The 15685-nt window shown below is 57.4% G+C and overlaps 2 protein-coding genes across 7 annotated transcripts; both read right to left on the bottom strand.

Moving 5' to 3' along the window:
* Positions 1–107: 107 nt before the first annotated feature.
* On the bottom strand, positions 108–4009 carry Six5 (SIX homeobox 5). Its single transcript, XM_021169102.3, has 3 exons — positions 3179–4009; positions 1568–2355; positions 108–1431 (listed from the first exon to the last, which is right to left on the bottom strand). Exons 1-3 carry the CDS (start codon positions 3958–3960, stop codon positions 842–844), a joined length of 2160 nt encoding a protein of 719 aa, XP_021024761.1. The 5' UTR covers positions 3961–4009; the 3' UTR covers positions 108–841.
* A 763-nt stretch (positions 4010–4772) lies between these two features.
* Dmpk (DM1 protein kinase) lies at positions 4773–14718 on the bottom strand. 6 transcript variants are annotated; one of them, XM_029479995.2, is made up of 15 exons: positions 14428–14718; positions 12525–12616; positions 12184–12267; positions 12015–12110; positions 11552–11700; positions 11261–11354; positions 10894–11100; positions 10344–10592; positions 9573–9658; positions 7551–7662; positions 6723–6889; positions 6527–6624; positions 6312–6358; positions 5951–6036; positions 4773–5634 (listed from the first exon to the last, which is right to left on the bottom strand). In XM_029479995.2, exons 1-15 carry the CDS (start codon positions 14585–14587, stop codon positions 5475–5477), a joined length of 1887 nt encoding a protein of 628 aa, XP_029335855.1. In that variant the 5' UTR covers positions 14588–14718; the 3' UTR covers positions 4773–5474. The 6 variants fall into 6 exon arrangements, with proteins under 6 accessions (XP_029335855.1, XP_021024110.1, XP_029335854.1 ...); XM_021168451.3 differs by having other exon boundaries at positions 5951–6040; XM_029479994.2 differs by having other exon boundaries at positions 10329–10592.
* Between the last annotated feature and the right edge of the window lie 967 nt (positions 14719–15685).

Below are 15685 nucleotides of genomic sequence, written 5' to 3' on the forward strand. Positions count from 1 at the left end.
AACTCAAACCCTTTACCTCAGAAATCCAGTCTTAGGATGTAGTGACCCATGTTTATAATTCCAACATTCAGGAAGCTGAGGCAGAAATATGGGATGTGAGACCAGCGTGGGCTATATAAAACATGATCCCCATCTCACAACCCAAACAAGAAAACAAGCCACAGCCTCTGGCTGGGCTTTGTCCCCAGTTCTCTCTTGGGTGGGTTGTCTGGCAGGTAACCCTTACCCTCAATAGCTCTGTTGTCTGTTAACTTGACTTTAATTGAAATGGAGGCATAACATATCCTAGAAAAATAAAGATTTACAATACAAACTAGGCAAAGGGGCCAGAGTTGCCCTAGGGGACAGGGAAATCTTTGGTCTGGGGCTGGATCCTGGAGCTCAAGTCCAGGGAAGCAGGGGAAGGGCCCTGTGCACCCATCAGCCCCCCTCAACAGGAAGGGCTGTCCCTAGGCCACCCTGGTCTCTCAGGAAATTTTGGGAAATGGGTATCAGTGGGGCTATTAATAGTGTTATAGTGAGGGTGCCATCTGGAAATTAGCCACTTGGCAGGGCCTTCTCGCACTAGTATTATGTAGAGGATGGCAAAGCCCAAGCCAAGACCCCTAGTGCCCACACATACTGGGCAGGCAGAGCAAGGAAAGGGCTGTAACAAGATCTGCCATCAGGAGGACAGTTCCCTGACCTGTGGTGGTCCCTGTGGCTCCTGTAGGGATTATAGCTTATCCAGGTAGGAGAGCTGTAGTGTGGGACTTCAGTCTGCAGCCACTTTACTGAGGGTTCCTCTTCCTGTCCTAGCACCTTGACACCATTGTCAGAAGAAGTGGTTAAATGCAGGCAGTCACAGTTCCAAGGGCTCCTCCACGGGTACCGACTGCAGCTGGGTCAGGACCTTGGCCTCAGCTTCTAGCCCCTCATCAACCTCAGTCCCTGTTGTAGCCCCCAGAAGCAGTCCCTGGGGGTCAGGGTCTGGCAGCCTCAGCACAGTGTGGGTGGCCTGTGTCCCCAGCCCTTCTACTCCTGTGCTCAGTTCCAGCCCTGCTGGCCAGACTGGCATAGCTGCAGGTGACAACATCAGACCTTCGGGTAGGGGTGCTGGGAAGCTGGAAAGCAGGCCAGAGGAGTCCGGGGAGAAAGGCAGGCTGGTGCCAGAGGTGACAACAGAAGCAGGTGGCAGTGGCTGAGTAGAGATTGGCCCCAGAGTGTGACCCTCTGGGAGGGTGGGGCTGGGGCCCACTGGGAGAGCTCCTTCAGGCACTGTGATAGCTGGCTCTTGCTTCAGGGGCAGGGCTAGACTGGGGGCAGGAGGCAGGACCTGGGAGACGAGCATGCTGGTGGGGAAGGTGGCAGTGAGGATGATCTTGCCCTGCTGCACAGCTACCCCAGTGACAATGGGGCTGCCAGACACAGGGTTGGCCAGGAGGAAGTTTCCTGTAGAGAAAAGAGGTGGAGTGGAAGATGCTGTGTGGCAGGCAGGGGTGCCAGTAGGCTTAACCCCAAGAGACTATCAGGTGGGAGACACCTGCTCCCCAAGCCCACTCAGACCCCAAGAAAGCAGAAAGGGTACCTGGAGCAGTGGACGAGGGAAGTTGCAGCGCAGTCACTCCCACACTAGAGTTTATCAGGTGCACATTGGTAGGCCCCGCTGCAGCTGCCACCTTCACAGGACTGCCTGGCCCAGCTGCCAACAGCTGGAGTGGCCCCACAGCCTGAGGCAGGGTTACCACCTGAGAGGTGGGCACCACCTGGGGCAAGTTCAGCCGTGGGGAGGTGGGGCTCAAGCCTGTTGGGTACCCAGAAGAAGGGGAGAGCGGTACAACCTGAGGAGCAGCCACAGCAGGCACAGCTCCCGGGGTCAGAGGAAAGGTGGAGGCAGGTGGGGGGCCTGGGACTACTTGGGGCAGGGCTCCTGGGATTTCCTCTCCAGTAGTCCCATGAACCCCTTTGGTCTCAGGGGCCTCAGGCTGAGCCTCATCCAGTCGAACCTCTCCTGTCTGAGGGTCCAGGACCAGAGAATTCTTGGCCTCACTGACCCCTTGGAGACTGGGCTGTGGTTGAGGGGCACCTCCTCCTGTGAGTAGCAAGGGCCCCAAGCTGGAGCTCTCTCCTAGGGCCAAGCTATTGATAATGACTGGGCTACCATTGAGGAGCACTGCTGGGGGACTGCTGGCGGCCAGGAAGCTCCCATTCACTAGGATAGAGGAGGAGGCAGGGCACGTCGCAGGAGAGGTGGCCCCCGCCAGGAAGATGGAACTCTGGGCGGGGGCCTCAGCAGCCATGGAGGCCACACCCCTCTCCAGGTCCTCTGGACTGCGGCTGGACTCATCCTCCGTAGTGGGGTTCCCATCAGACTCGCTGGAAGGAAAAAGGGTTAAGTCCTTTTTAGGTTTGAAGGCTTCATCGTCCTGGGGGCAGAGGCAACCCAAGCTCCGATTAACTATTTTAGCCCTTCAAAGAACCCACCCAAATCCCAGGGTCTCTACAAGCTTGCTGGGGTTGACAGCGCGGCGGGAATGCTAAGCCGGAGGAAAGTTTTCCGGTCGCCTTGGCCTGCAGCCGAGCACCCAGGCTGCCCCAAGTCCCCTGGGTCGGCAGGCGCGTGGCTGCGGAGTGAGGCAGCAGCTTTTACTCCAGTTCTTCCCCCCCCACACCCCCCCCCCACACACACACCCACGGCGTCAGAGACCAGAGCTAGAGGCCTGGCGCTGAGGTGGGAGGGGAAGGGCTTGGGTTACAGGGAAACCGGAGCCGGAGAAGGTTCACGTTTCACAACAAAGACAAGCGACAGACCACGCTGTTTGGGCTGGAGGGGGCGTGGGGGTGGGTGTAAATAATGGTTACCGAGGGGCCAGGTTGCAGAGCCCCAAAAGCGGGTCCCTACCCTGGGTGCCTTAGACAAAGGCCCCTTCCCCTTCCTTACTACCGCTCCTCCAGGGATACCTCACTTTTCTCACTGCCCGTCCCGCCCCCCCCCCCCATTCCTGGCACTGCGTTCCCAGCTTAGAAGTAGCTGGAACAACCTCTGCCCCTGGGGCAGTGATGCCCAGAGAACCCAGGCTGTGCCTGGTCTCTCCACGCTCAGCCTATGCACTCGCCGACGCCGCCGAAGAGGGATGTGAAGGGTCACTTGCGCAGACTCCAGCGGCCACCGAGGAAGGAGGGTCGGTTCCCCCCTCACCTTTTGCAAGGCGCTCCACCGCCGGTCCCAGTGCGGTCGCGCTGTCGCCGGTTCTTGAACCAGTTGCTGACCTGTGTAAGCGAGAGGCCGGTGAGCGTGGCCAGGCGGCGCTTCTCGTCAGGCGTGGGATAGCGGTTGCCGCGGTAGCAGGCCTTGAGCGCCGCTCGCGAGCGCTCCTTGAAGCAATAGACGGTCTCCTCGCCATCCCAGATGGTCTTGGGCAGAGGGAACTTCTTGCGCAGCCGGTATTTGTCCACAGCGCCCAGCGCACGGCCACGGGCCCGCTCGGCCTCGTGGTAGCGCGCGCGCAGGTAGAGGTCCTGCAGGAAGGCGTGGTGGGCGGCGGGGAAAGGGCGGCTCTCGAGAAGTTGGTAGAGCTCGGCGTATTCACCCCGCTGGAAGGCCACTAGGGCCCGCGCGCGCAGCACCGGATCGCTGCCACGTAGGCGCTCGGCCGGGGGCAGCGCGCCCAGGAAGCGGCTCAAGCGGCCGGCGTGGCCCGCCTGCAGCAGCGCCTCGCACACGCATGCCACCTGTTCGGGCGAGAAGCTTAGGCCAGTGGGCGCCTCGGTCACGGTCTCCCGGGGAGACCCCGGGCCACTCGGGGACCCAGAATCCGCCGCCGCCGCATCTCCCGCCCCGGCCGCCGCCGCCGCCTCCCCCTCGGCTGCCTGCAGAGTCTGCAGAAGCTGGCGCGCTTCCTCCTCCTGCTCCTCGGTCGCCGCCGCCGCCTCCCCCCGAGCCGCGGGCCCCGCGCTCGGCTCCGCAGGCGAGGTAGCCATGTTTGGCAACTTTGGAAAGTTCCTCCCTCCTCTGCCGCCTCCCGCGGGCTTCCCCAGCCCCCTCCTCCGCCCAGTCCTCCTCGCCGCCCCCTCCCCGGTCCCCTTGCAGTCTTCTGGCCCCCTCCCAAAGACTAGACCCAGCTCTGCACTCGGGTCTGTCCCTGTCCCTGTGTGTCCGCCCCCCTCCCGGGCTGTCAGGATTCTTTGTTTTCCCTCCGTCTCTGGCCGCGCTTTTGGCCTTCCCCCTGGTGTGCCTCTGACTCAGGGCCTCAGTTTCCCTATCAGAGCAACGGAGAAGGTAATGGGCCGTCCGGAGGGTTAAGGGCGCGAAGCCGCTCCGATCTCCCGGGTCCCTTGAAGGCCCCCCTCCCTTCCCATCTCCGCGCCGTGCTCCGCCCCTCGGAATTCCCGGCCCCGCGGGTAGGCGGTGGCTCTAGCTGGGAGGAGGGGCAGGGAATCGCGCTAGAAAGTTTGCAGCAACTTTTCTGGAGTGTCGGTCCAAAAAGCGGATGCGCGTGGCGTGCGCAGGCGCAGTGGGAAGATGGTGTGCCCGCTGCTGGCCCAACCCCCTACTTTTTTCCAAACTTGAGTGGCACAGCTGGGTCACAGCTGGGGGGAGGGTGGGGGGCGGTGGTGTCTCTGGTGGCTTGTTGCTTCTCTCCTACTGGCTGGATGCCTAAGCCCCACCCTTCAACCTGATTCGTGTGCTTTGCCTCCCCTCTAGCTCCCACTCAAGCCATTGGTTGTCTCTACTGGACTCTCCATTGGCCTGCGGGGCGGTTTCCTTTCCACAACAGAGATATTGCGCGGGATTTAGGGCAGACCAGAAGTATTTTATTCGCAAGGGACGGGAGTGGAGGTTGTAGGTGGGGACAGACAATAAATACCGAGGAATGTCGAGTCTCAGTGCATCTAAAACGTGGGTCCCGGAGTCTGTCAGTGAGTCAGATAACAAGGTCAATAAATACCCACACTGCTTGGGGGGGGGGGGTGCAGCTGTGGCTCCGTTGTTAGAGTGCAGACGTGTACACGGGGAAGGAGTTGCAGCAACCCCCAGGAGTGAGGCTGTCCGAAGCCAAAGACTCCGTGTGTGCTGGCAGAGGTCTTGCAGATCCTTCACTATGGGAATGGGATGTCCCTGGAGATAGGGGGCTCATGCTTATGGCTTGTAACTGATGGCTGGGAGAGTGAAAAAGTGAAATCGGATGAGCTGAGCAGTTTGCCCATCCACGTCGGGGCTGAGTAAAGCGTGGTAGGCGAATGCCCGGCTGCTGCAGCAGCAGTGGCTACCAGCTCTGCAGGAACCAGGGGTGCTGGGCACAAGCCCTGTTCCTCCCTCCCCGGCCGCCAGGTGGCGGGCCTGGATCACAGGAGCGGAGCTGGGTGGGGACCCAGGCTCACAGAAGTGTGGAGCGGAGCGGTGAGGGGGGGTGGGGTGGGCATAGAGACGCTTTGGGTCGTTCCCTGGCCACTCGATCTTCCTAGGAGGCCTAAATGAAAGATGGCTTGGAGTCTTAGGGTTCAGGGGGCGAAGGTGGCTCCCGGGAAACACCAGACTGGGGTGAGACTGCCGGTATAGGCCACCAACCCAGTGCAGCCCAGTGTGGCGGCAGCAGCCAGAGCAGCGGCGAACAGGAGCAGGCAACGCGCCTCGGATAGGCCAGGCCTAGGGATCTGCAGGCGAGAAGGTTGGATTAGCACTAGGCTACAGGGGCCCACTGGCTCCTGGGAGCCGCCCAGCCTATACCCATAGATGGGCCTCTGAGCGCATCTCTAGTCCCCACAGCCCGCAGCTAAAGTTGGTCTGCTCGTAAGAATGAGCTCCTGTTGGAACTCGTCATTGGCTACTTAGCAGCAGCCTGTGTTGATTGGCCGCCCGATTACCCCCCTCCCTGCGGTGGGCCGAGCTCCACAGAGGCACAGCAAGCAGTGGTGACACTCAGTGGGCAGAGCTAGGCAGAGGCCCGTGGTGGGCGGACGTGGGACATACCCTGGCAGGGAGCAGCAGGTGACGGCGGTGCATGGGGCCTGGCCCCACCAGCGGGCACTGGCCCACAGCCACGGCCGGGGGGCCATCTAGCTGGAGAGAGAAGGGACAGGTGACCCGATCGGAGCCCAGCAGCAGGGCGAGAGGCAGTGCGGGAATCTAGTCGAGGCCAGAACGGGAGTCTAGGGAGTTCCCTTGGGGAGGATTTGGCGAGAAGCCTGAAACGAGGGAGAGCTGGTAGATAGTGCATGCTGAATGGATGAGTGAAGGGCAGCTTTCTTCTGGAACCCCCAAGGAGAATGGACCCTAAATGTGGACGGGAGAATCTAAGATGGGGATCGGGGAGGGGAGAGAGGGGTCTTACATGGGAAGGTGGATCCGTGGCCCGGGGACTGGGGACCCCCGTGATGGCTGGAAGGAGAAGAGAGAGGTGTATGGAGTGTGGAGGACGGAGAAAGGCAGTGGCGCGGCCGCGGTGCCCCAGCCTGGACTCCTCCCCTGCCCCGAGGGTTCACACATCCAACATGCCCCCCATCTCCACCCAGTGCCCCCTTGGCTGGAAGCAGGTGAGAGACTCGCCTGCGGCTCCTGGGGCCTGCAGCATCTCCATGCGTTCCTGTAGCTGCCTAACATGCGCCTCCAGGTCTCGGTTCCGGACCTCGGCCTCCTGTAGTTGGCTGGGAAAGAAGATAGGCGAGTGAGCCGACCTATCCGGTGAGGAGACTGCGAGGGTTGCTGCTCTCCTCTCCCCTCGCCCCAGCACCGTGACCCCGACCTGGAGAAGTTCTGGTTGGCGGTCCGGATGGCCTCCAGCTCGCGGCTCAGGCTCTGCCGGGTGAGAACCTCTTCTTCCAGGGCTTCCTGGAGCTTCTGCAGCGTGACCGTGGTCTCTGCCTCAGCCACAGGGACAGGGACAGCCACTACTAGGTCGGCCTCTTCAGCCTGTCGGTGGGGATCAGCGTTGGGACCTGGAGCTGGATCAGTCCCGTACTTCCCTCCCGTCCACCTCTCCCCATCCCTGGGTCCCTGGGGACAGTGTAGTCAACATGGGAACTGAAGGGCTGAAGTCAGAAGTTTAGCATGTTCCTCCCAGCTCCACAGTGCTTCAGACAACCCTGGCTTTACCCTTAGGCCTCCCCAGTTTGTGTCTTGTCACTTTCTGCAACCCCCACTCCTCTTTCCAATGCTACCCACCTATCTGTGGCTTTTAAGAAACCAGCATCCCACCTGATGGCCTCTGAACTTTGTTCACCAAGTGACCATAAGAACTTCTACCCCAGACTCCTCCAGATGGTGGGCAGTCCCTCCCTCCCAGGCCCGGATTGGTGTTGCTTTCTGACCCCACCCCCATGCCAGGAGAGCATCTACCTCTGAGCTATCCCTAGTTCTCTTCTTTGTTTTTTATTCCAAGACAGGATCTCATTACATAACCGGAGCAAGCCTTGAATTTGGGATCCTTCTGCCTGTGCCTCCTGACTAGCTAGGGTTACAGGATGTGCGGTTGGACCAGTTGAGGACAGTGTCCTACTGAATTAACAGCCTGGCAGTTGGCACTGCAAGTACACCCACCCAGGAAGCTTTGCCCCCCTCTCAGTCTACTCACCACTTGATCCGGTGGGGACACTGGGGGCTGCAAGTCAAGCCCTTGCAAGTCTGACACAGGCAACTGCAGGGCCTCTAGTTCCATAGGGGTGGGGTCCGGGACCTGATTGTCTCTGAGAAGAGGAAGAGGCTAGGGACTCCCTAGCCTGTGGGCACCAGGCCAGGCTCCTAGGCTAAAGCTAAAGGAGGTTCAGAGCAGAGAAGAGAGCAGACTGCCAGGGCCTCAGCACCTTGGCTGCCTTGCTGCCTGGCTGAGCGATAACTCCACAAAGGGTGGGCTGGGCCCAACCCGCTCTAAGGAGCATGGGATGCTGCTTGCAAATCATGAAACAAGTTGTCCTTCCCTGTGCAGGCCTGAGGCATGCCTGATGGTGGATACCTGTGTGAGCATCCTAAGTGTTCCCTGCTTCCCAGTTTACTCCTAAAAGCAGTCTCTTCATTTAAAATTTTTTGTGGCAATGGTAAATTTTTATTTACCCTCATAAATGCTAGATAAGTTCTCTTTATTGTTGAGACAGGGTTTCTCTATGCCAGCCCTGGCTGTCCTGGAACTTATTTGTTGACCAGCCTGGCCTCAAATTTGCAGTGATGCTCCAGCCTCAGCCTCCTCAATGGTGGGGTTATAGGGTTATATTGTCTAGCAATAGTGGGTGCTATTTATCTTTTGTTTCTTTAGACAGAGTCTCTTGTAGACCAGGATAGCCTTAGATTACTATATAGGCCAGGATGGCCTTGAACTTCTGATAATCTTGCCTCTACCTTCTAAGTGCTGGGATTATAGGTTTGTGCCCCCACAGCCGGCATAATGGATGCTTTTTAAAGGCTTCATTGACTAGGCATGGTGGTGCATGCCCATCAATCACAGCACTCACAGGGCAGCTTAGACTATATTAAGGAGCTCCTGCCTCCAAACACAAGGCAGAAAACTTTTTAAAACTTAAAAGTTGTATTATTGTTATGTGCTCCAATTGTGTTCTTAAAATAAACTGTCACACTTCAGGTTTGCTTTTCTAAGATCCTGGATTCTATGGCGTGTCCTAGAACCGTTAATAGCAGGATTCTGTAAGGCTGAGTCTCAGATTGAACTGGAATGTCACCAGGCAGGATGGCCAGAGCTATGAAATGGAGAGACCCAGTCTCAAAAAGCAAAACAAAAATAAACAAAGTACATGTGTAGCTGTTTTCCTAGTCTTATGTCCACTTGACACAACAAGCTAGAGTCATCAAGTCATCAGAGAGGAGAGAGCCTTAATGAAGAAAATGCCTCTATAGGGCAGGAGCAATGGCTCAGTGGTTAAGAGCACTGACTGCTCTTCCAGAGGTCCTGAGTTCAAATCCCAGCAACTACATGGTGGTTCACAACCATCTGTAACGGGATCTGATGCCCTCTTCTTGTGTGTCTGAGGACAGTGATAGTGGACTCACATACATAAAATAAATAAATAAGACCAGCCTGGTCTACAGAATGAATTCCAAGACAGCCAGAGCTACATAGAAAGACCCTGTCTCTAAAAGACTAAGAAAGAAAGAAAGAAAGAAAGAAAGAAAGAAAGAAAGAAAGAAAGAAAGAAAGAAAGAAAGAAAGAAAGAAAGGAAAGTGCCTCAAAAGCTGAAGCTGCAGGCAAGCCTGTAGGGCATTTTCATAACTAGTGATTATGGAGGGGAGCTCAGCCCATTGAGTGGAGCCATCACTGGCCTGGTGGTCCTGGGCTCTACAAGGAAACAGGCTGAGGAAGACATAAGGATCAAGTCAGTAAGCAGCTCCCCTCCATTGCCTCTGCATCAGCTCCACGTTCCTGCCCCGTTGTGAGTTCCTGTCCTGACTTCCTTCAGTGATGGGCTCCCATGTGGAAATGTAAACCAAATAAACCTTTTCCTCCCCAGCTTGCGTTTAGTCATGGTTCATCACAGCAGCAGAAAGCCTAACTTATTCCTAAGAATACTTGGTTTGAAGACTGAGCCTTAAATTGAGTGGCTGTGGTGAGCCTGCACACAGGCCCCAGCAGAGGGCAGTCGTGCTCACCTGAAGGCCATGCAGCAGTAGGAGTAACCCACGAAGGGCAGGCGGACCCCAAGGGGCATGTCTTCCTGCATGTCCGACAGTGTCTCCTAGGAAGACATACAGGGCTCTTGTGGCTAGCAGTTATCTGAGATGGCCGTTCGCCCCTCTATGTTCACGGCATAACTGCCCCCACTAACAAACTTCACCATTTTCTCTTCTATCTTGTTGCTTTCTATTGGGGCTCTGCCCACACCAGACTTCTCTCTCTGCACATGGCCCAAGGCAGGGCCTAGAGCTTGTTAAAATGCTGAGAGCACTCACCTGAGAAGGGATCTCTTGCATCGCCTGCATCCTTCTGGGCTCAGCTAAGTCTCCTCCTCCAGGAAGCCCTCAGCACTTTCCAGGCTGGGTCAAGAGCCCAGCCCCCTACATTCAATTTTAGTACTGCCAAGAGTGAGGCCTCACTCACTGTCTTGGGGACTGGTCACCTGTGTGTCCTCATACCTGAGTGGACACATGGCAGTGCTCTAGGATAATAATTTGGGACCCAGGAAGGTCACCACCCTCTTTTTTATTTGTCAAGGGAGGATCTCATCCTGACTGGCCTAGAAGTCACTATGTAGACCAAGATGGCCTTGATTTACCAGAGAGCCACCTGCCTCTGCCTATGAAGTTCTGGGATTAAAGGTATGCACCACCACACCTGGCCAATCACCCCAATTTTATGGAAGAGGCTAGGGAAGTCCCCTCAACTGATCAGGAACTGCAGGTACGTACCCCGCCCCCGCTCACCATGGCAGTGAGCCGGTCCTCCACCACATCGAAATTGCATGTGTCCGTGGCACCCTCGAAGTCTGGTGTAAAGGGGGGTACACTGTCTCGGAGACCCTCCCAATCAAGGCCAAAGAAGAAAGGATGTTTCTGGAAATCACCTGCCCCACCTCGACCTAGCCTTATCTCAGCAGGACACAGCAGCCCACGAATGAGGTCCTGAGCTTCCTCGGGGACAACTGTGTCTGCCAGCGGCAGCGACAAGTGTTCCTATTTAGAAAGAAAAGCAAGCGTCAGCCCTGGGCTGCAGAGCTGGCTCTGTCGTTTCAGCGCACTGGCTGCTCTTGCAGAGCGCTCAAGGTTCTGTCTCCCAGCACTCAGCATGGCAGCACACAACAGTCTGTGACTCCAGCTCCAGGGGATCCCATGCCCTCTGACCTGCGCACACCTACTCAGTGCACAGATATACATGCACAGAAAACACACACGTATAAATCAATATCTTTTTAAAAAAGACAGTCTGAGAGCACAAGCCACAAAGTCAGCCTCCCTGCATGGTGCCCATGCTCACCCTGTAATGCACGATCTTGGCATATGTCTCGGCTGTGGAGTCCGCGTAGAAGGGTGTCTGCCCATAGAACATTTCATAGGCGAACACACCCAGTGCCCACCAGTCACACTCTGGCCCGTAGCTGCCTGCCCCAGGCCCTCCACCAACGGCCTGCAGAATCTCAGGAGACAGGTAGTCCGGGGTGCCCACAGCCACCAGCGACCTCACCTGTGCCAACCAGACCTGAATGCTTAAAACCTTTCCCTTCACTGTCCAAACATGGTGCACAGGACATCCCCGAACAAGCTCCCCTCCTGCTCCTCAATCCAGCCCCGCCCCCTAATCTGGTCCTTCACCAATGAGGAGAGTTTCGCCAGGCTCTTCTTACCATTCCATCAGGCTGCAGTTTGAGGCAGGAGCCGAAGTCTGCCAGGCGAATGTGCCCACATCGGTCCAGCAGAATGTTATCTGGTTTGATGTCCCTGTGCATAGAGAGAAGAGGGGAAGTGTGCTTTCTTGAAAACCTTCCCTCTTAGGTCCTATCAGCTCGATCCGCTTCCACCCCACCCAGGATTCTACAATTCTAGACCCCGTTCTGTCTCCAATGGGATCTGACCTTCAGGTACCCTTCCTTCCCACACAAACTCTACTAACCCTCCAAGGGCCCAGCCACGCCCACCTGTGCACGTAGCCCAGCCGGTGCACCGAGTCTATGGCCATGACAATCTCGGCCAGGTAGAAGCGCGCCATCTCAGCGGGGATCCGCTCCCCAAACTTGCTCAGCAGCGTTAGCAGGTCCCCGCCCACGTAGTATTCCATGACCAGGTACTGGGAGCAGGTGTGTCACAGGGGTTTGGTAGCCCCCAAGACTCCCAAAGACACCCCGTTCCCAAGCACTGAGTACTCCCCCCCCCCCCCGCACAGTGAGAGAGCGCCCCATCCAAAGGCCAAACCAGATATCACTCCTGTCTTAAGGAAGGTCCCTCCTATACTTAAGACACAATCCTACCCGCTCCCGTCCCCTGTGTTCCCCCCCCACACCCCCACACCCCGGTCTACAGCTGCTTCCCCCTTCTCCAGCCTTCTTGATTTGGGACGATGTAACCGTCACTCTTTCCTAGTCACCTGAACCCGGAGCTCACCAGGTAGTTCTCATCCTGGAAGGCAAAGTGCAGCTGTGTGATCCAGCGCCGGTCCCCTTTCACTAATACATCCCTTTCTTCCCGGAAGCACGACACCTGTGAGGTAGGAGAGAAGCTACAGGAGGTGAGTTGTAGAGATGAGGGCGCTGCCCTCATCCCTGGCCCTCACCTCGCCTCTCTTCAGCATGTCCCACTTATTCATAATCTTCATGGCATACACTTGGCCCGTCTGTTTCATCTTCACCACCGCTACCTAAATACGGAACCGAGATGACAGCAGAGGTGGCAGGGAAAACCAGCAAGGCTCACTCACCCAGACAGGACTCCACCCTTATCTCCACCCAACCTTAGCCCTGCCCCCACGTGCACACCGCCCACTGGCCACAAGCCCCGCCCCCACCCCTCCAGCCTTAAATTCAAGCTCATTCATCAATTTTTAAGGCTCTGCCCCAGCTGTTATGCCCCACCCACATCAAGTAAAGTTCCATTCCCAGGCCACTGAAGACTCACCTCGCTGAACGCCCCACGCCCGATCACCTTCAAAATCTCAAAGTCATCCCTCTGCAGTCGGACCTCCTTAAGCCTTGCTGCAATGGGCTCCACTGGGTGGGGGTGGGGGGAGAAGAACCAAGGGTCATCAGAACACTAGCGGTAAAGGTAGTGACTTTATAGTCTCCTTCCTTCTGCCCCTTAAATCGGCTTTAGGATTCTGCTTTCAAAACCTCTGTGATGTTTGTGGGACCCAGAACTGCCTGTTTCCACAGGGTTGCAGGGCAGAAAGGGAGGCAGAGGGAGAAGCTGGAGCATAAGGCCTTTCACTCCCATGTGATGATCAGGGTGCTAAGTCAGGTCACCCAGGGCTCTCACTTCATGTCTCGGGCCACAGCCTCGAACTGGAGCCGTGTCAGCACAGCCAGCACGAAGATGAAGTGGGGGAGGGTCACTGCCCTCAGGCATCCTGGACACTGTTGGAAGGGCTTTCTTGGTTTCCAAAGGGTGAAGGAGAGTCTTCTTATAACCAAAGCTCCAGGGTATAAGGTCCTGTGCTAGGGTGGCTCAGCCGGAGGGGAGGGCAGCTAGGTCTGAGGCTGGCGACTAGGGGTGCGGGGTGGGCAGAGGGAGGTCAGATCTCCCTTAGGGAAGTTCTAAGGCCTGGGAGTAAGGATGGAGGAGGAACGTGTGGGGAAGTGGGGAGATGGGGTCATGGAGAAGAAAGGGGTTTGGGAAAGTGGGCAGACAGGGAAGATACAGCTAAGGCCAAGGCTGGGGGGTGGGGAGGAGGAGAGAGCCAAGGCGTTGAGCCCTTTTAAGGCAGCGGGAACCCAGGCCCCCTCCCCCGCCCAGGCCTGGCAGGGGAGGGGCCCACAGGATGCTGCTCAGGCCACAAAAGGACTGCTCCTTCCCAGAGGGTCAGACCCCCTGCCCCCACCCCAGTTCTCAGTTTACCCTGCCAGCCCAAACCCCATCCTTCAAAAGAAAGGTTGAGGGAAGACACTGAAGGCTGGAGAGGAGAAAAAGTCTTTCACAGGCTTAGCGGTCTAACCGATGGCCTCAACCTTTCCATCTGTGAAACGGGGGGAGGAGGGAGAATGAACTAGGGTCACACACATGGGCAGACAGCCAAGAGTCAAGACCTGGACCCTTAATGATAGGCAGAGAGCAACAGAACAGGTCGCTACTTGTAAGGAAGCTGGGGTAAGCTGGAGCTTTGTAAGGCTCCAAGCTTGTCCACTAGGCCTGAGAAGACCTTTGGGGAACGGCATTTAAGTCTGCAGGGGAATTAGAGGTCTTGAGCTAGGACCACGAAAGCAGATGAGAAGCCAGGAGGGATGACCAATCTGGCCCACAAAGGCTGGGCCGGATCAGGGTACCAGGGATGGGCACACTCAGACGCTGAAGTTGTTCCTTCCTCTTAATTTGGGGAACAGAAAGGGTGCTCGGTGGCGCCTGTCTGCCGGGCTGGTTCTCCCCCAGGGCCTCTGTGAGTCACAGTGCCCTCATAGCTCCTGGACACCTGTCAGGGCAGCTGGGGAGGCAGACGCCAAACACCTGCCTATGGGCCACACCCTGGCAGCTGCCCCACGCTGTCCCTCCCCACACTCTGGGAAACTGGGGAGGGCTATGAAGCCAGTTTGAGGAGCCAAGGGTCCTAAAAGAGAAAGCTGCCAGGTCCTAGTGTGAGTGCAGAGATAGCAGGAGGCTATGCCCACCCCAGCCTGCACTGGCTGAGTCATAGGTGCCTCACTGACCCTGGTGCCCCACCAGGGGAGCTTGTTGGGATCAGGTCGTGAGCTCTGCTTGGCTCCCTTACAAAAAGCCCTTTCCAGGCCCTCCTGCCCCTCCACAGCCCATTCTTGCCCTATAGACCCACCTCTGCCTTGCACCCAACCCCAGGCTTCCTCTCCATACTCACCCCACTGCAAGAAGTCGGCCACATACTTGTCCTGGGCTAGGTGAGAGGCACCCAGCTCCTGGTGGACGCCCAGGAGAAGGTCGAGCAGGGGCTCCAGTCCCAGGAAGCCTGGGTCCAGCACCAGCTGCTGGAGCTGCCTCAGCCGCACTTCGGCTGACATGTTGGACAGGCAACACCATGGCCCCTCCCCGGGCCGGAGCTCGGGGTCTTCCCGTCACAGGGCCTGGCTGCCCCTGTCCAGGACCCAGAACCCTAGCTGCATGTCTGCCCGTCCCTGACTATCCCTTGGGTCTCTCTGGCCAGTTCTATGCTTAAGGCCTCCTCCTTTCTCCACCCCTTGGCCCAGCCCCCCTCCCGCCTCCCAGTTTTTAACCCCTCCTGAGCCAACACCCCAACTCCCTTCTTCCAGGGCCCCTCAAAACTCTTCAGAGCTCAATGTCAGGGGACAGAGTAATACTCCAGGGTTGCCCCTCCCCCCCATTGCCTCTACCCACCCATAAAGAGAGCACAAGGAGTTACAGGTGGGAGGTGTCAGTGCCCAGGAGAGCCAGTCTATAGACTCAGAGCTGGGAGGGGTGGGGGAAAAGGGCTTATGCCTGGGCAACAGGGGGTGAGGGGGTGGTGGTGGAGGGGGAGCAGAGGCCAGGGGCAGCTTCTTCGTGACTCAGCAATGGATTCCGACTTTGGGACAGTTAAATTTAGCCCCTGTGCCTGCTGTATTACCCCCCCCCCCTTTTGGCAGGAGGTAGAAGGAAGATCAGGAGAGAGCTTGCTCAGCCGCCAGGGCCAGGGGTGACCTGCTGGCCCCAGCCTGGGGGAGGCAAGTGGTGGATCCAGGCCCTCCTTAAGCAAAAGAGAACCCCAAAATAGCTCCTTGGCCACAAGCCGGGGCAGCCACATTCCTGCCTGGGCTAGGATTAGAGACAGAAACATTTTAGGGGTTGAGGGCGGAGCTGCCTGGCCGGCCAGGAGACAAGTTAGCTTCTTTCTAGGGTGGCCAGTTCTCTCTCTGGGGAGGAAATCATGACCTCCAGCTGGCACTAGATGGCCAGTCATAAAAGGGCCAGGGGCAGCAGACTGCAGAGGCATGTTCAGAGGAGGCAGGGAGTGCAATCAATTCCAGCATCCTCCTCTCCCCAAGGAGAGCATGCTTGGATAGTCCTGGTGTTTAAAACAAGTTTCAAACATCTCCAAGGACCTAGTAGGAAGGCCATCTCAGCCTCTTGACTTTGGGGGTCGAGACTCATCTTTCAGAGGG

Source organism: Mus caroli, unplaced genomic scaffold (genome assembly GCF_978045245.1).
Source record: "Mus caroli unplaced genomic scaffold, Mus_caroli_1 scaffold_8, whole genome shotgun sequence".
NCBI classification, from domain to species: Eukaryota; Metazoa; Chordata; class Mammalia; order Rodentia; family Muridae; genus Mus; species Mus caroli.

Excerpts from the sequence above, each read along its gene's own strand:
- Six5 (XM_021169102.3), bottom strand. The coding sequence starts at position 3,960 with ATGGCTACCTCGCCTGCGGAGCCGAGCGCGGGGCCCGCGGCTCGGGGG. Across the intron at positions 2,356-3,178 it reads GGTGGAGCGCCTTGCAAAAG|CGAGTCTGATGGGAACCCCA; the intron begins GTGAGGGGGGAA and ends TTTTCCTTCCAG. Across the intron at positions 1,432-1,567 it reads TCCCTCGTCCACTGCTCCAG|GAAACTTCCTCCTGGCCAAC; the intron begins GTACCCTTTCTG and ends TTTTCTCTACAG.
- Dmpk (XM_029479994.2), bottom strand. The coding sequence starts at position 14,587 with ATGTCAGCCGAAGTGCGGCTGAGGCAGCTCCAGCAGCTGGTGCTGGAC. Across the intron at positions 9,659-10,328 it reads CCATGGTGAGCGGGGGCGGG|GAGACACTGTCGGACATGCA; the intron begins GTACGTACCTGC and ends ATGTCTTCCTAG. Across the intron at positions 5,635-5,950 it reads ACCTGCTGCTCCCTGCCAGG|ATCCCTAGGCCTGGCCTATC; the intron begins GTATGTCCCACG and ends TCTCGCCTGCAG.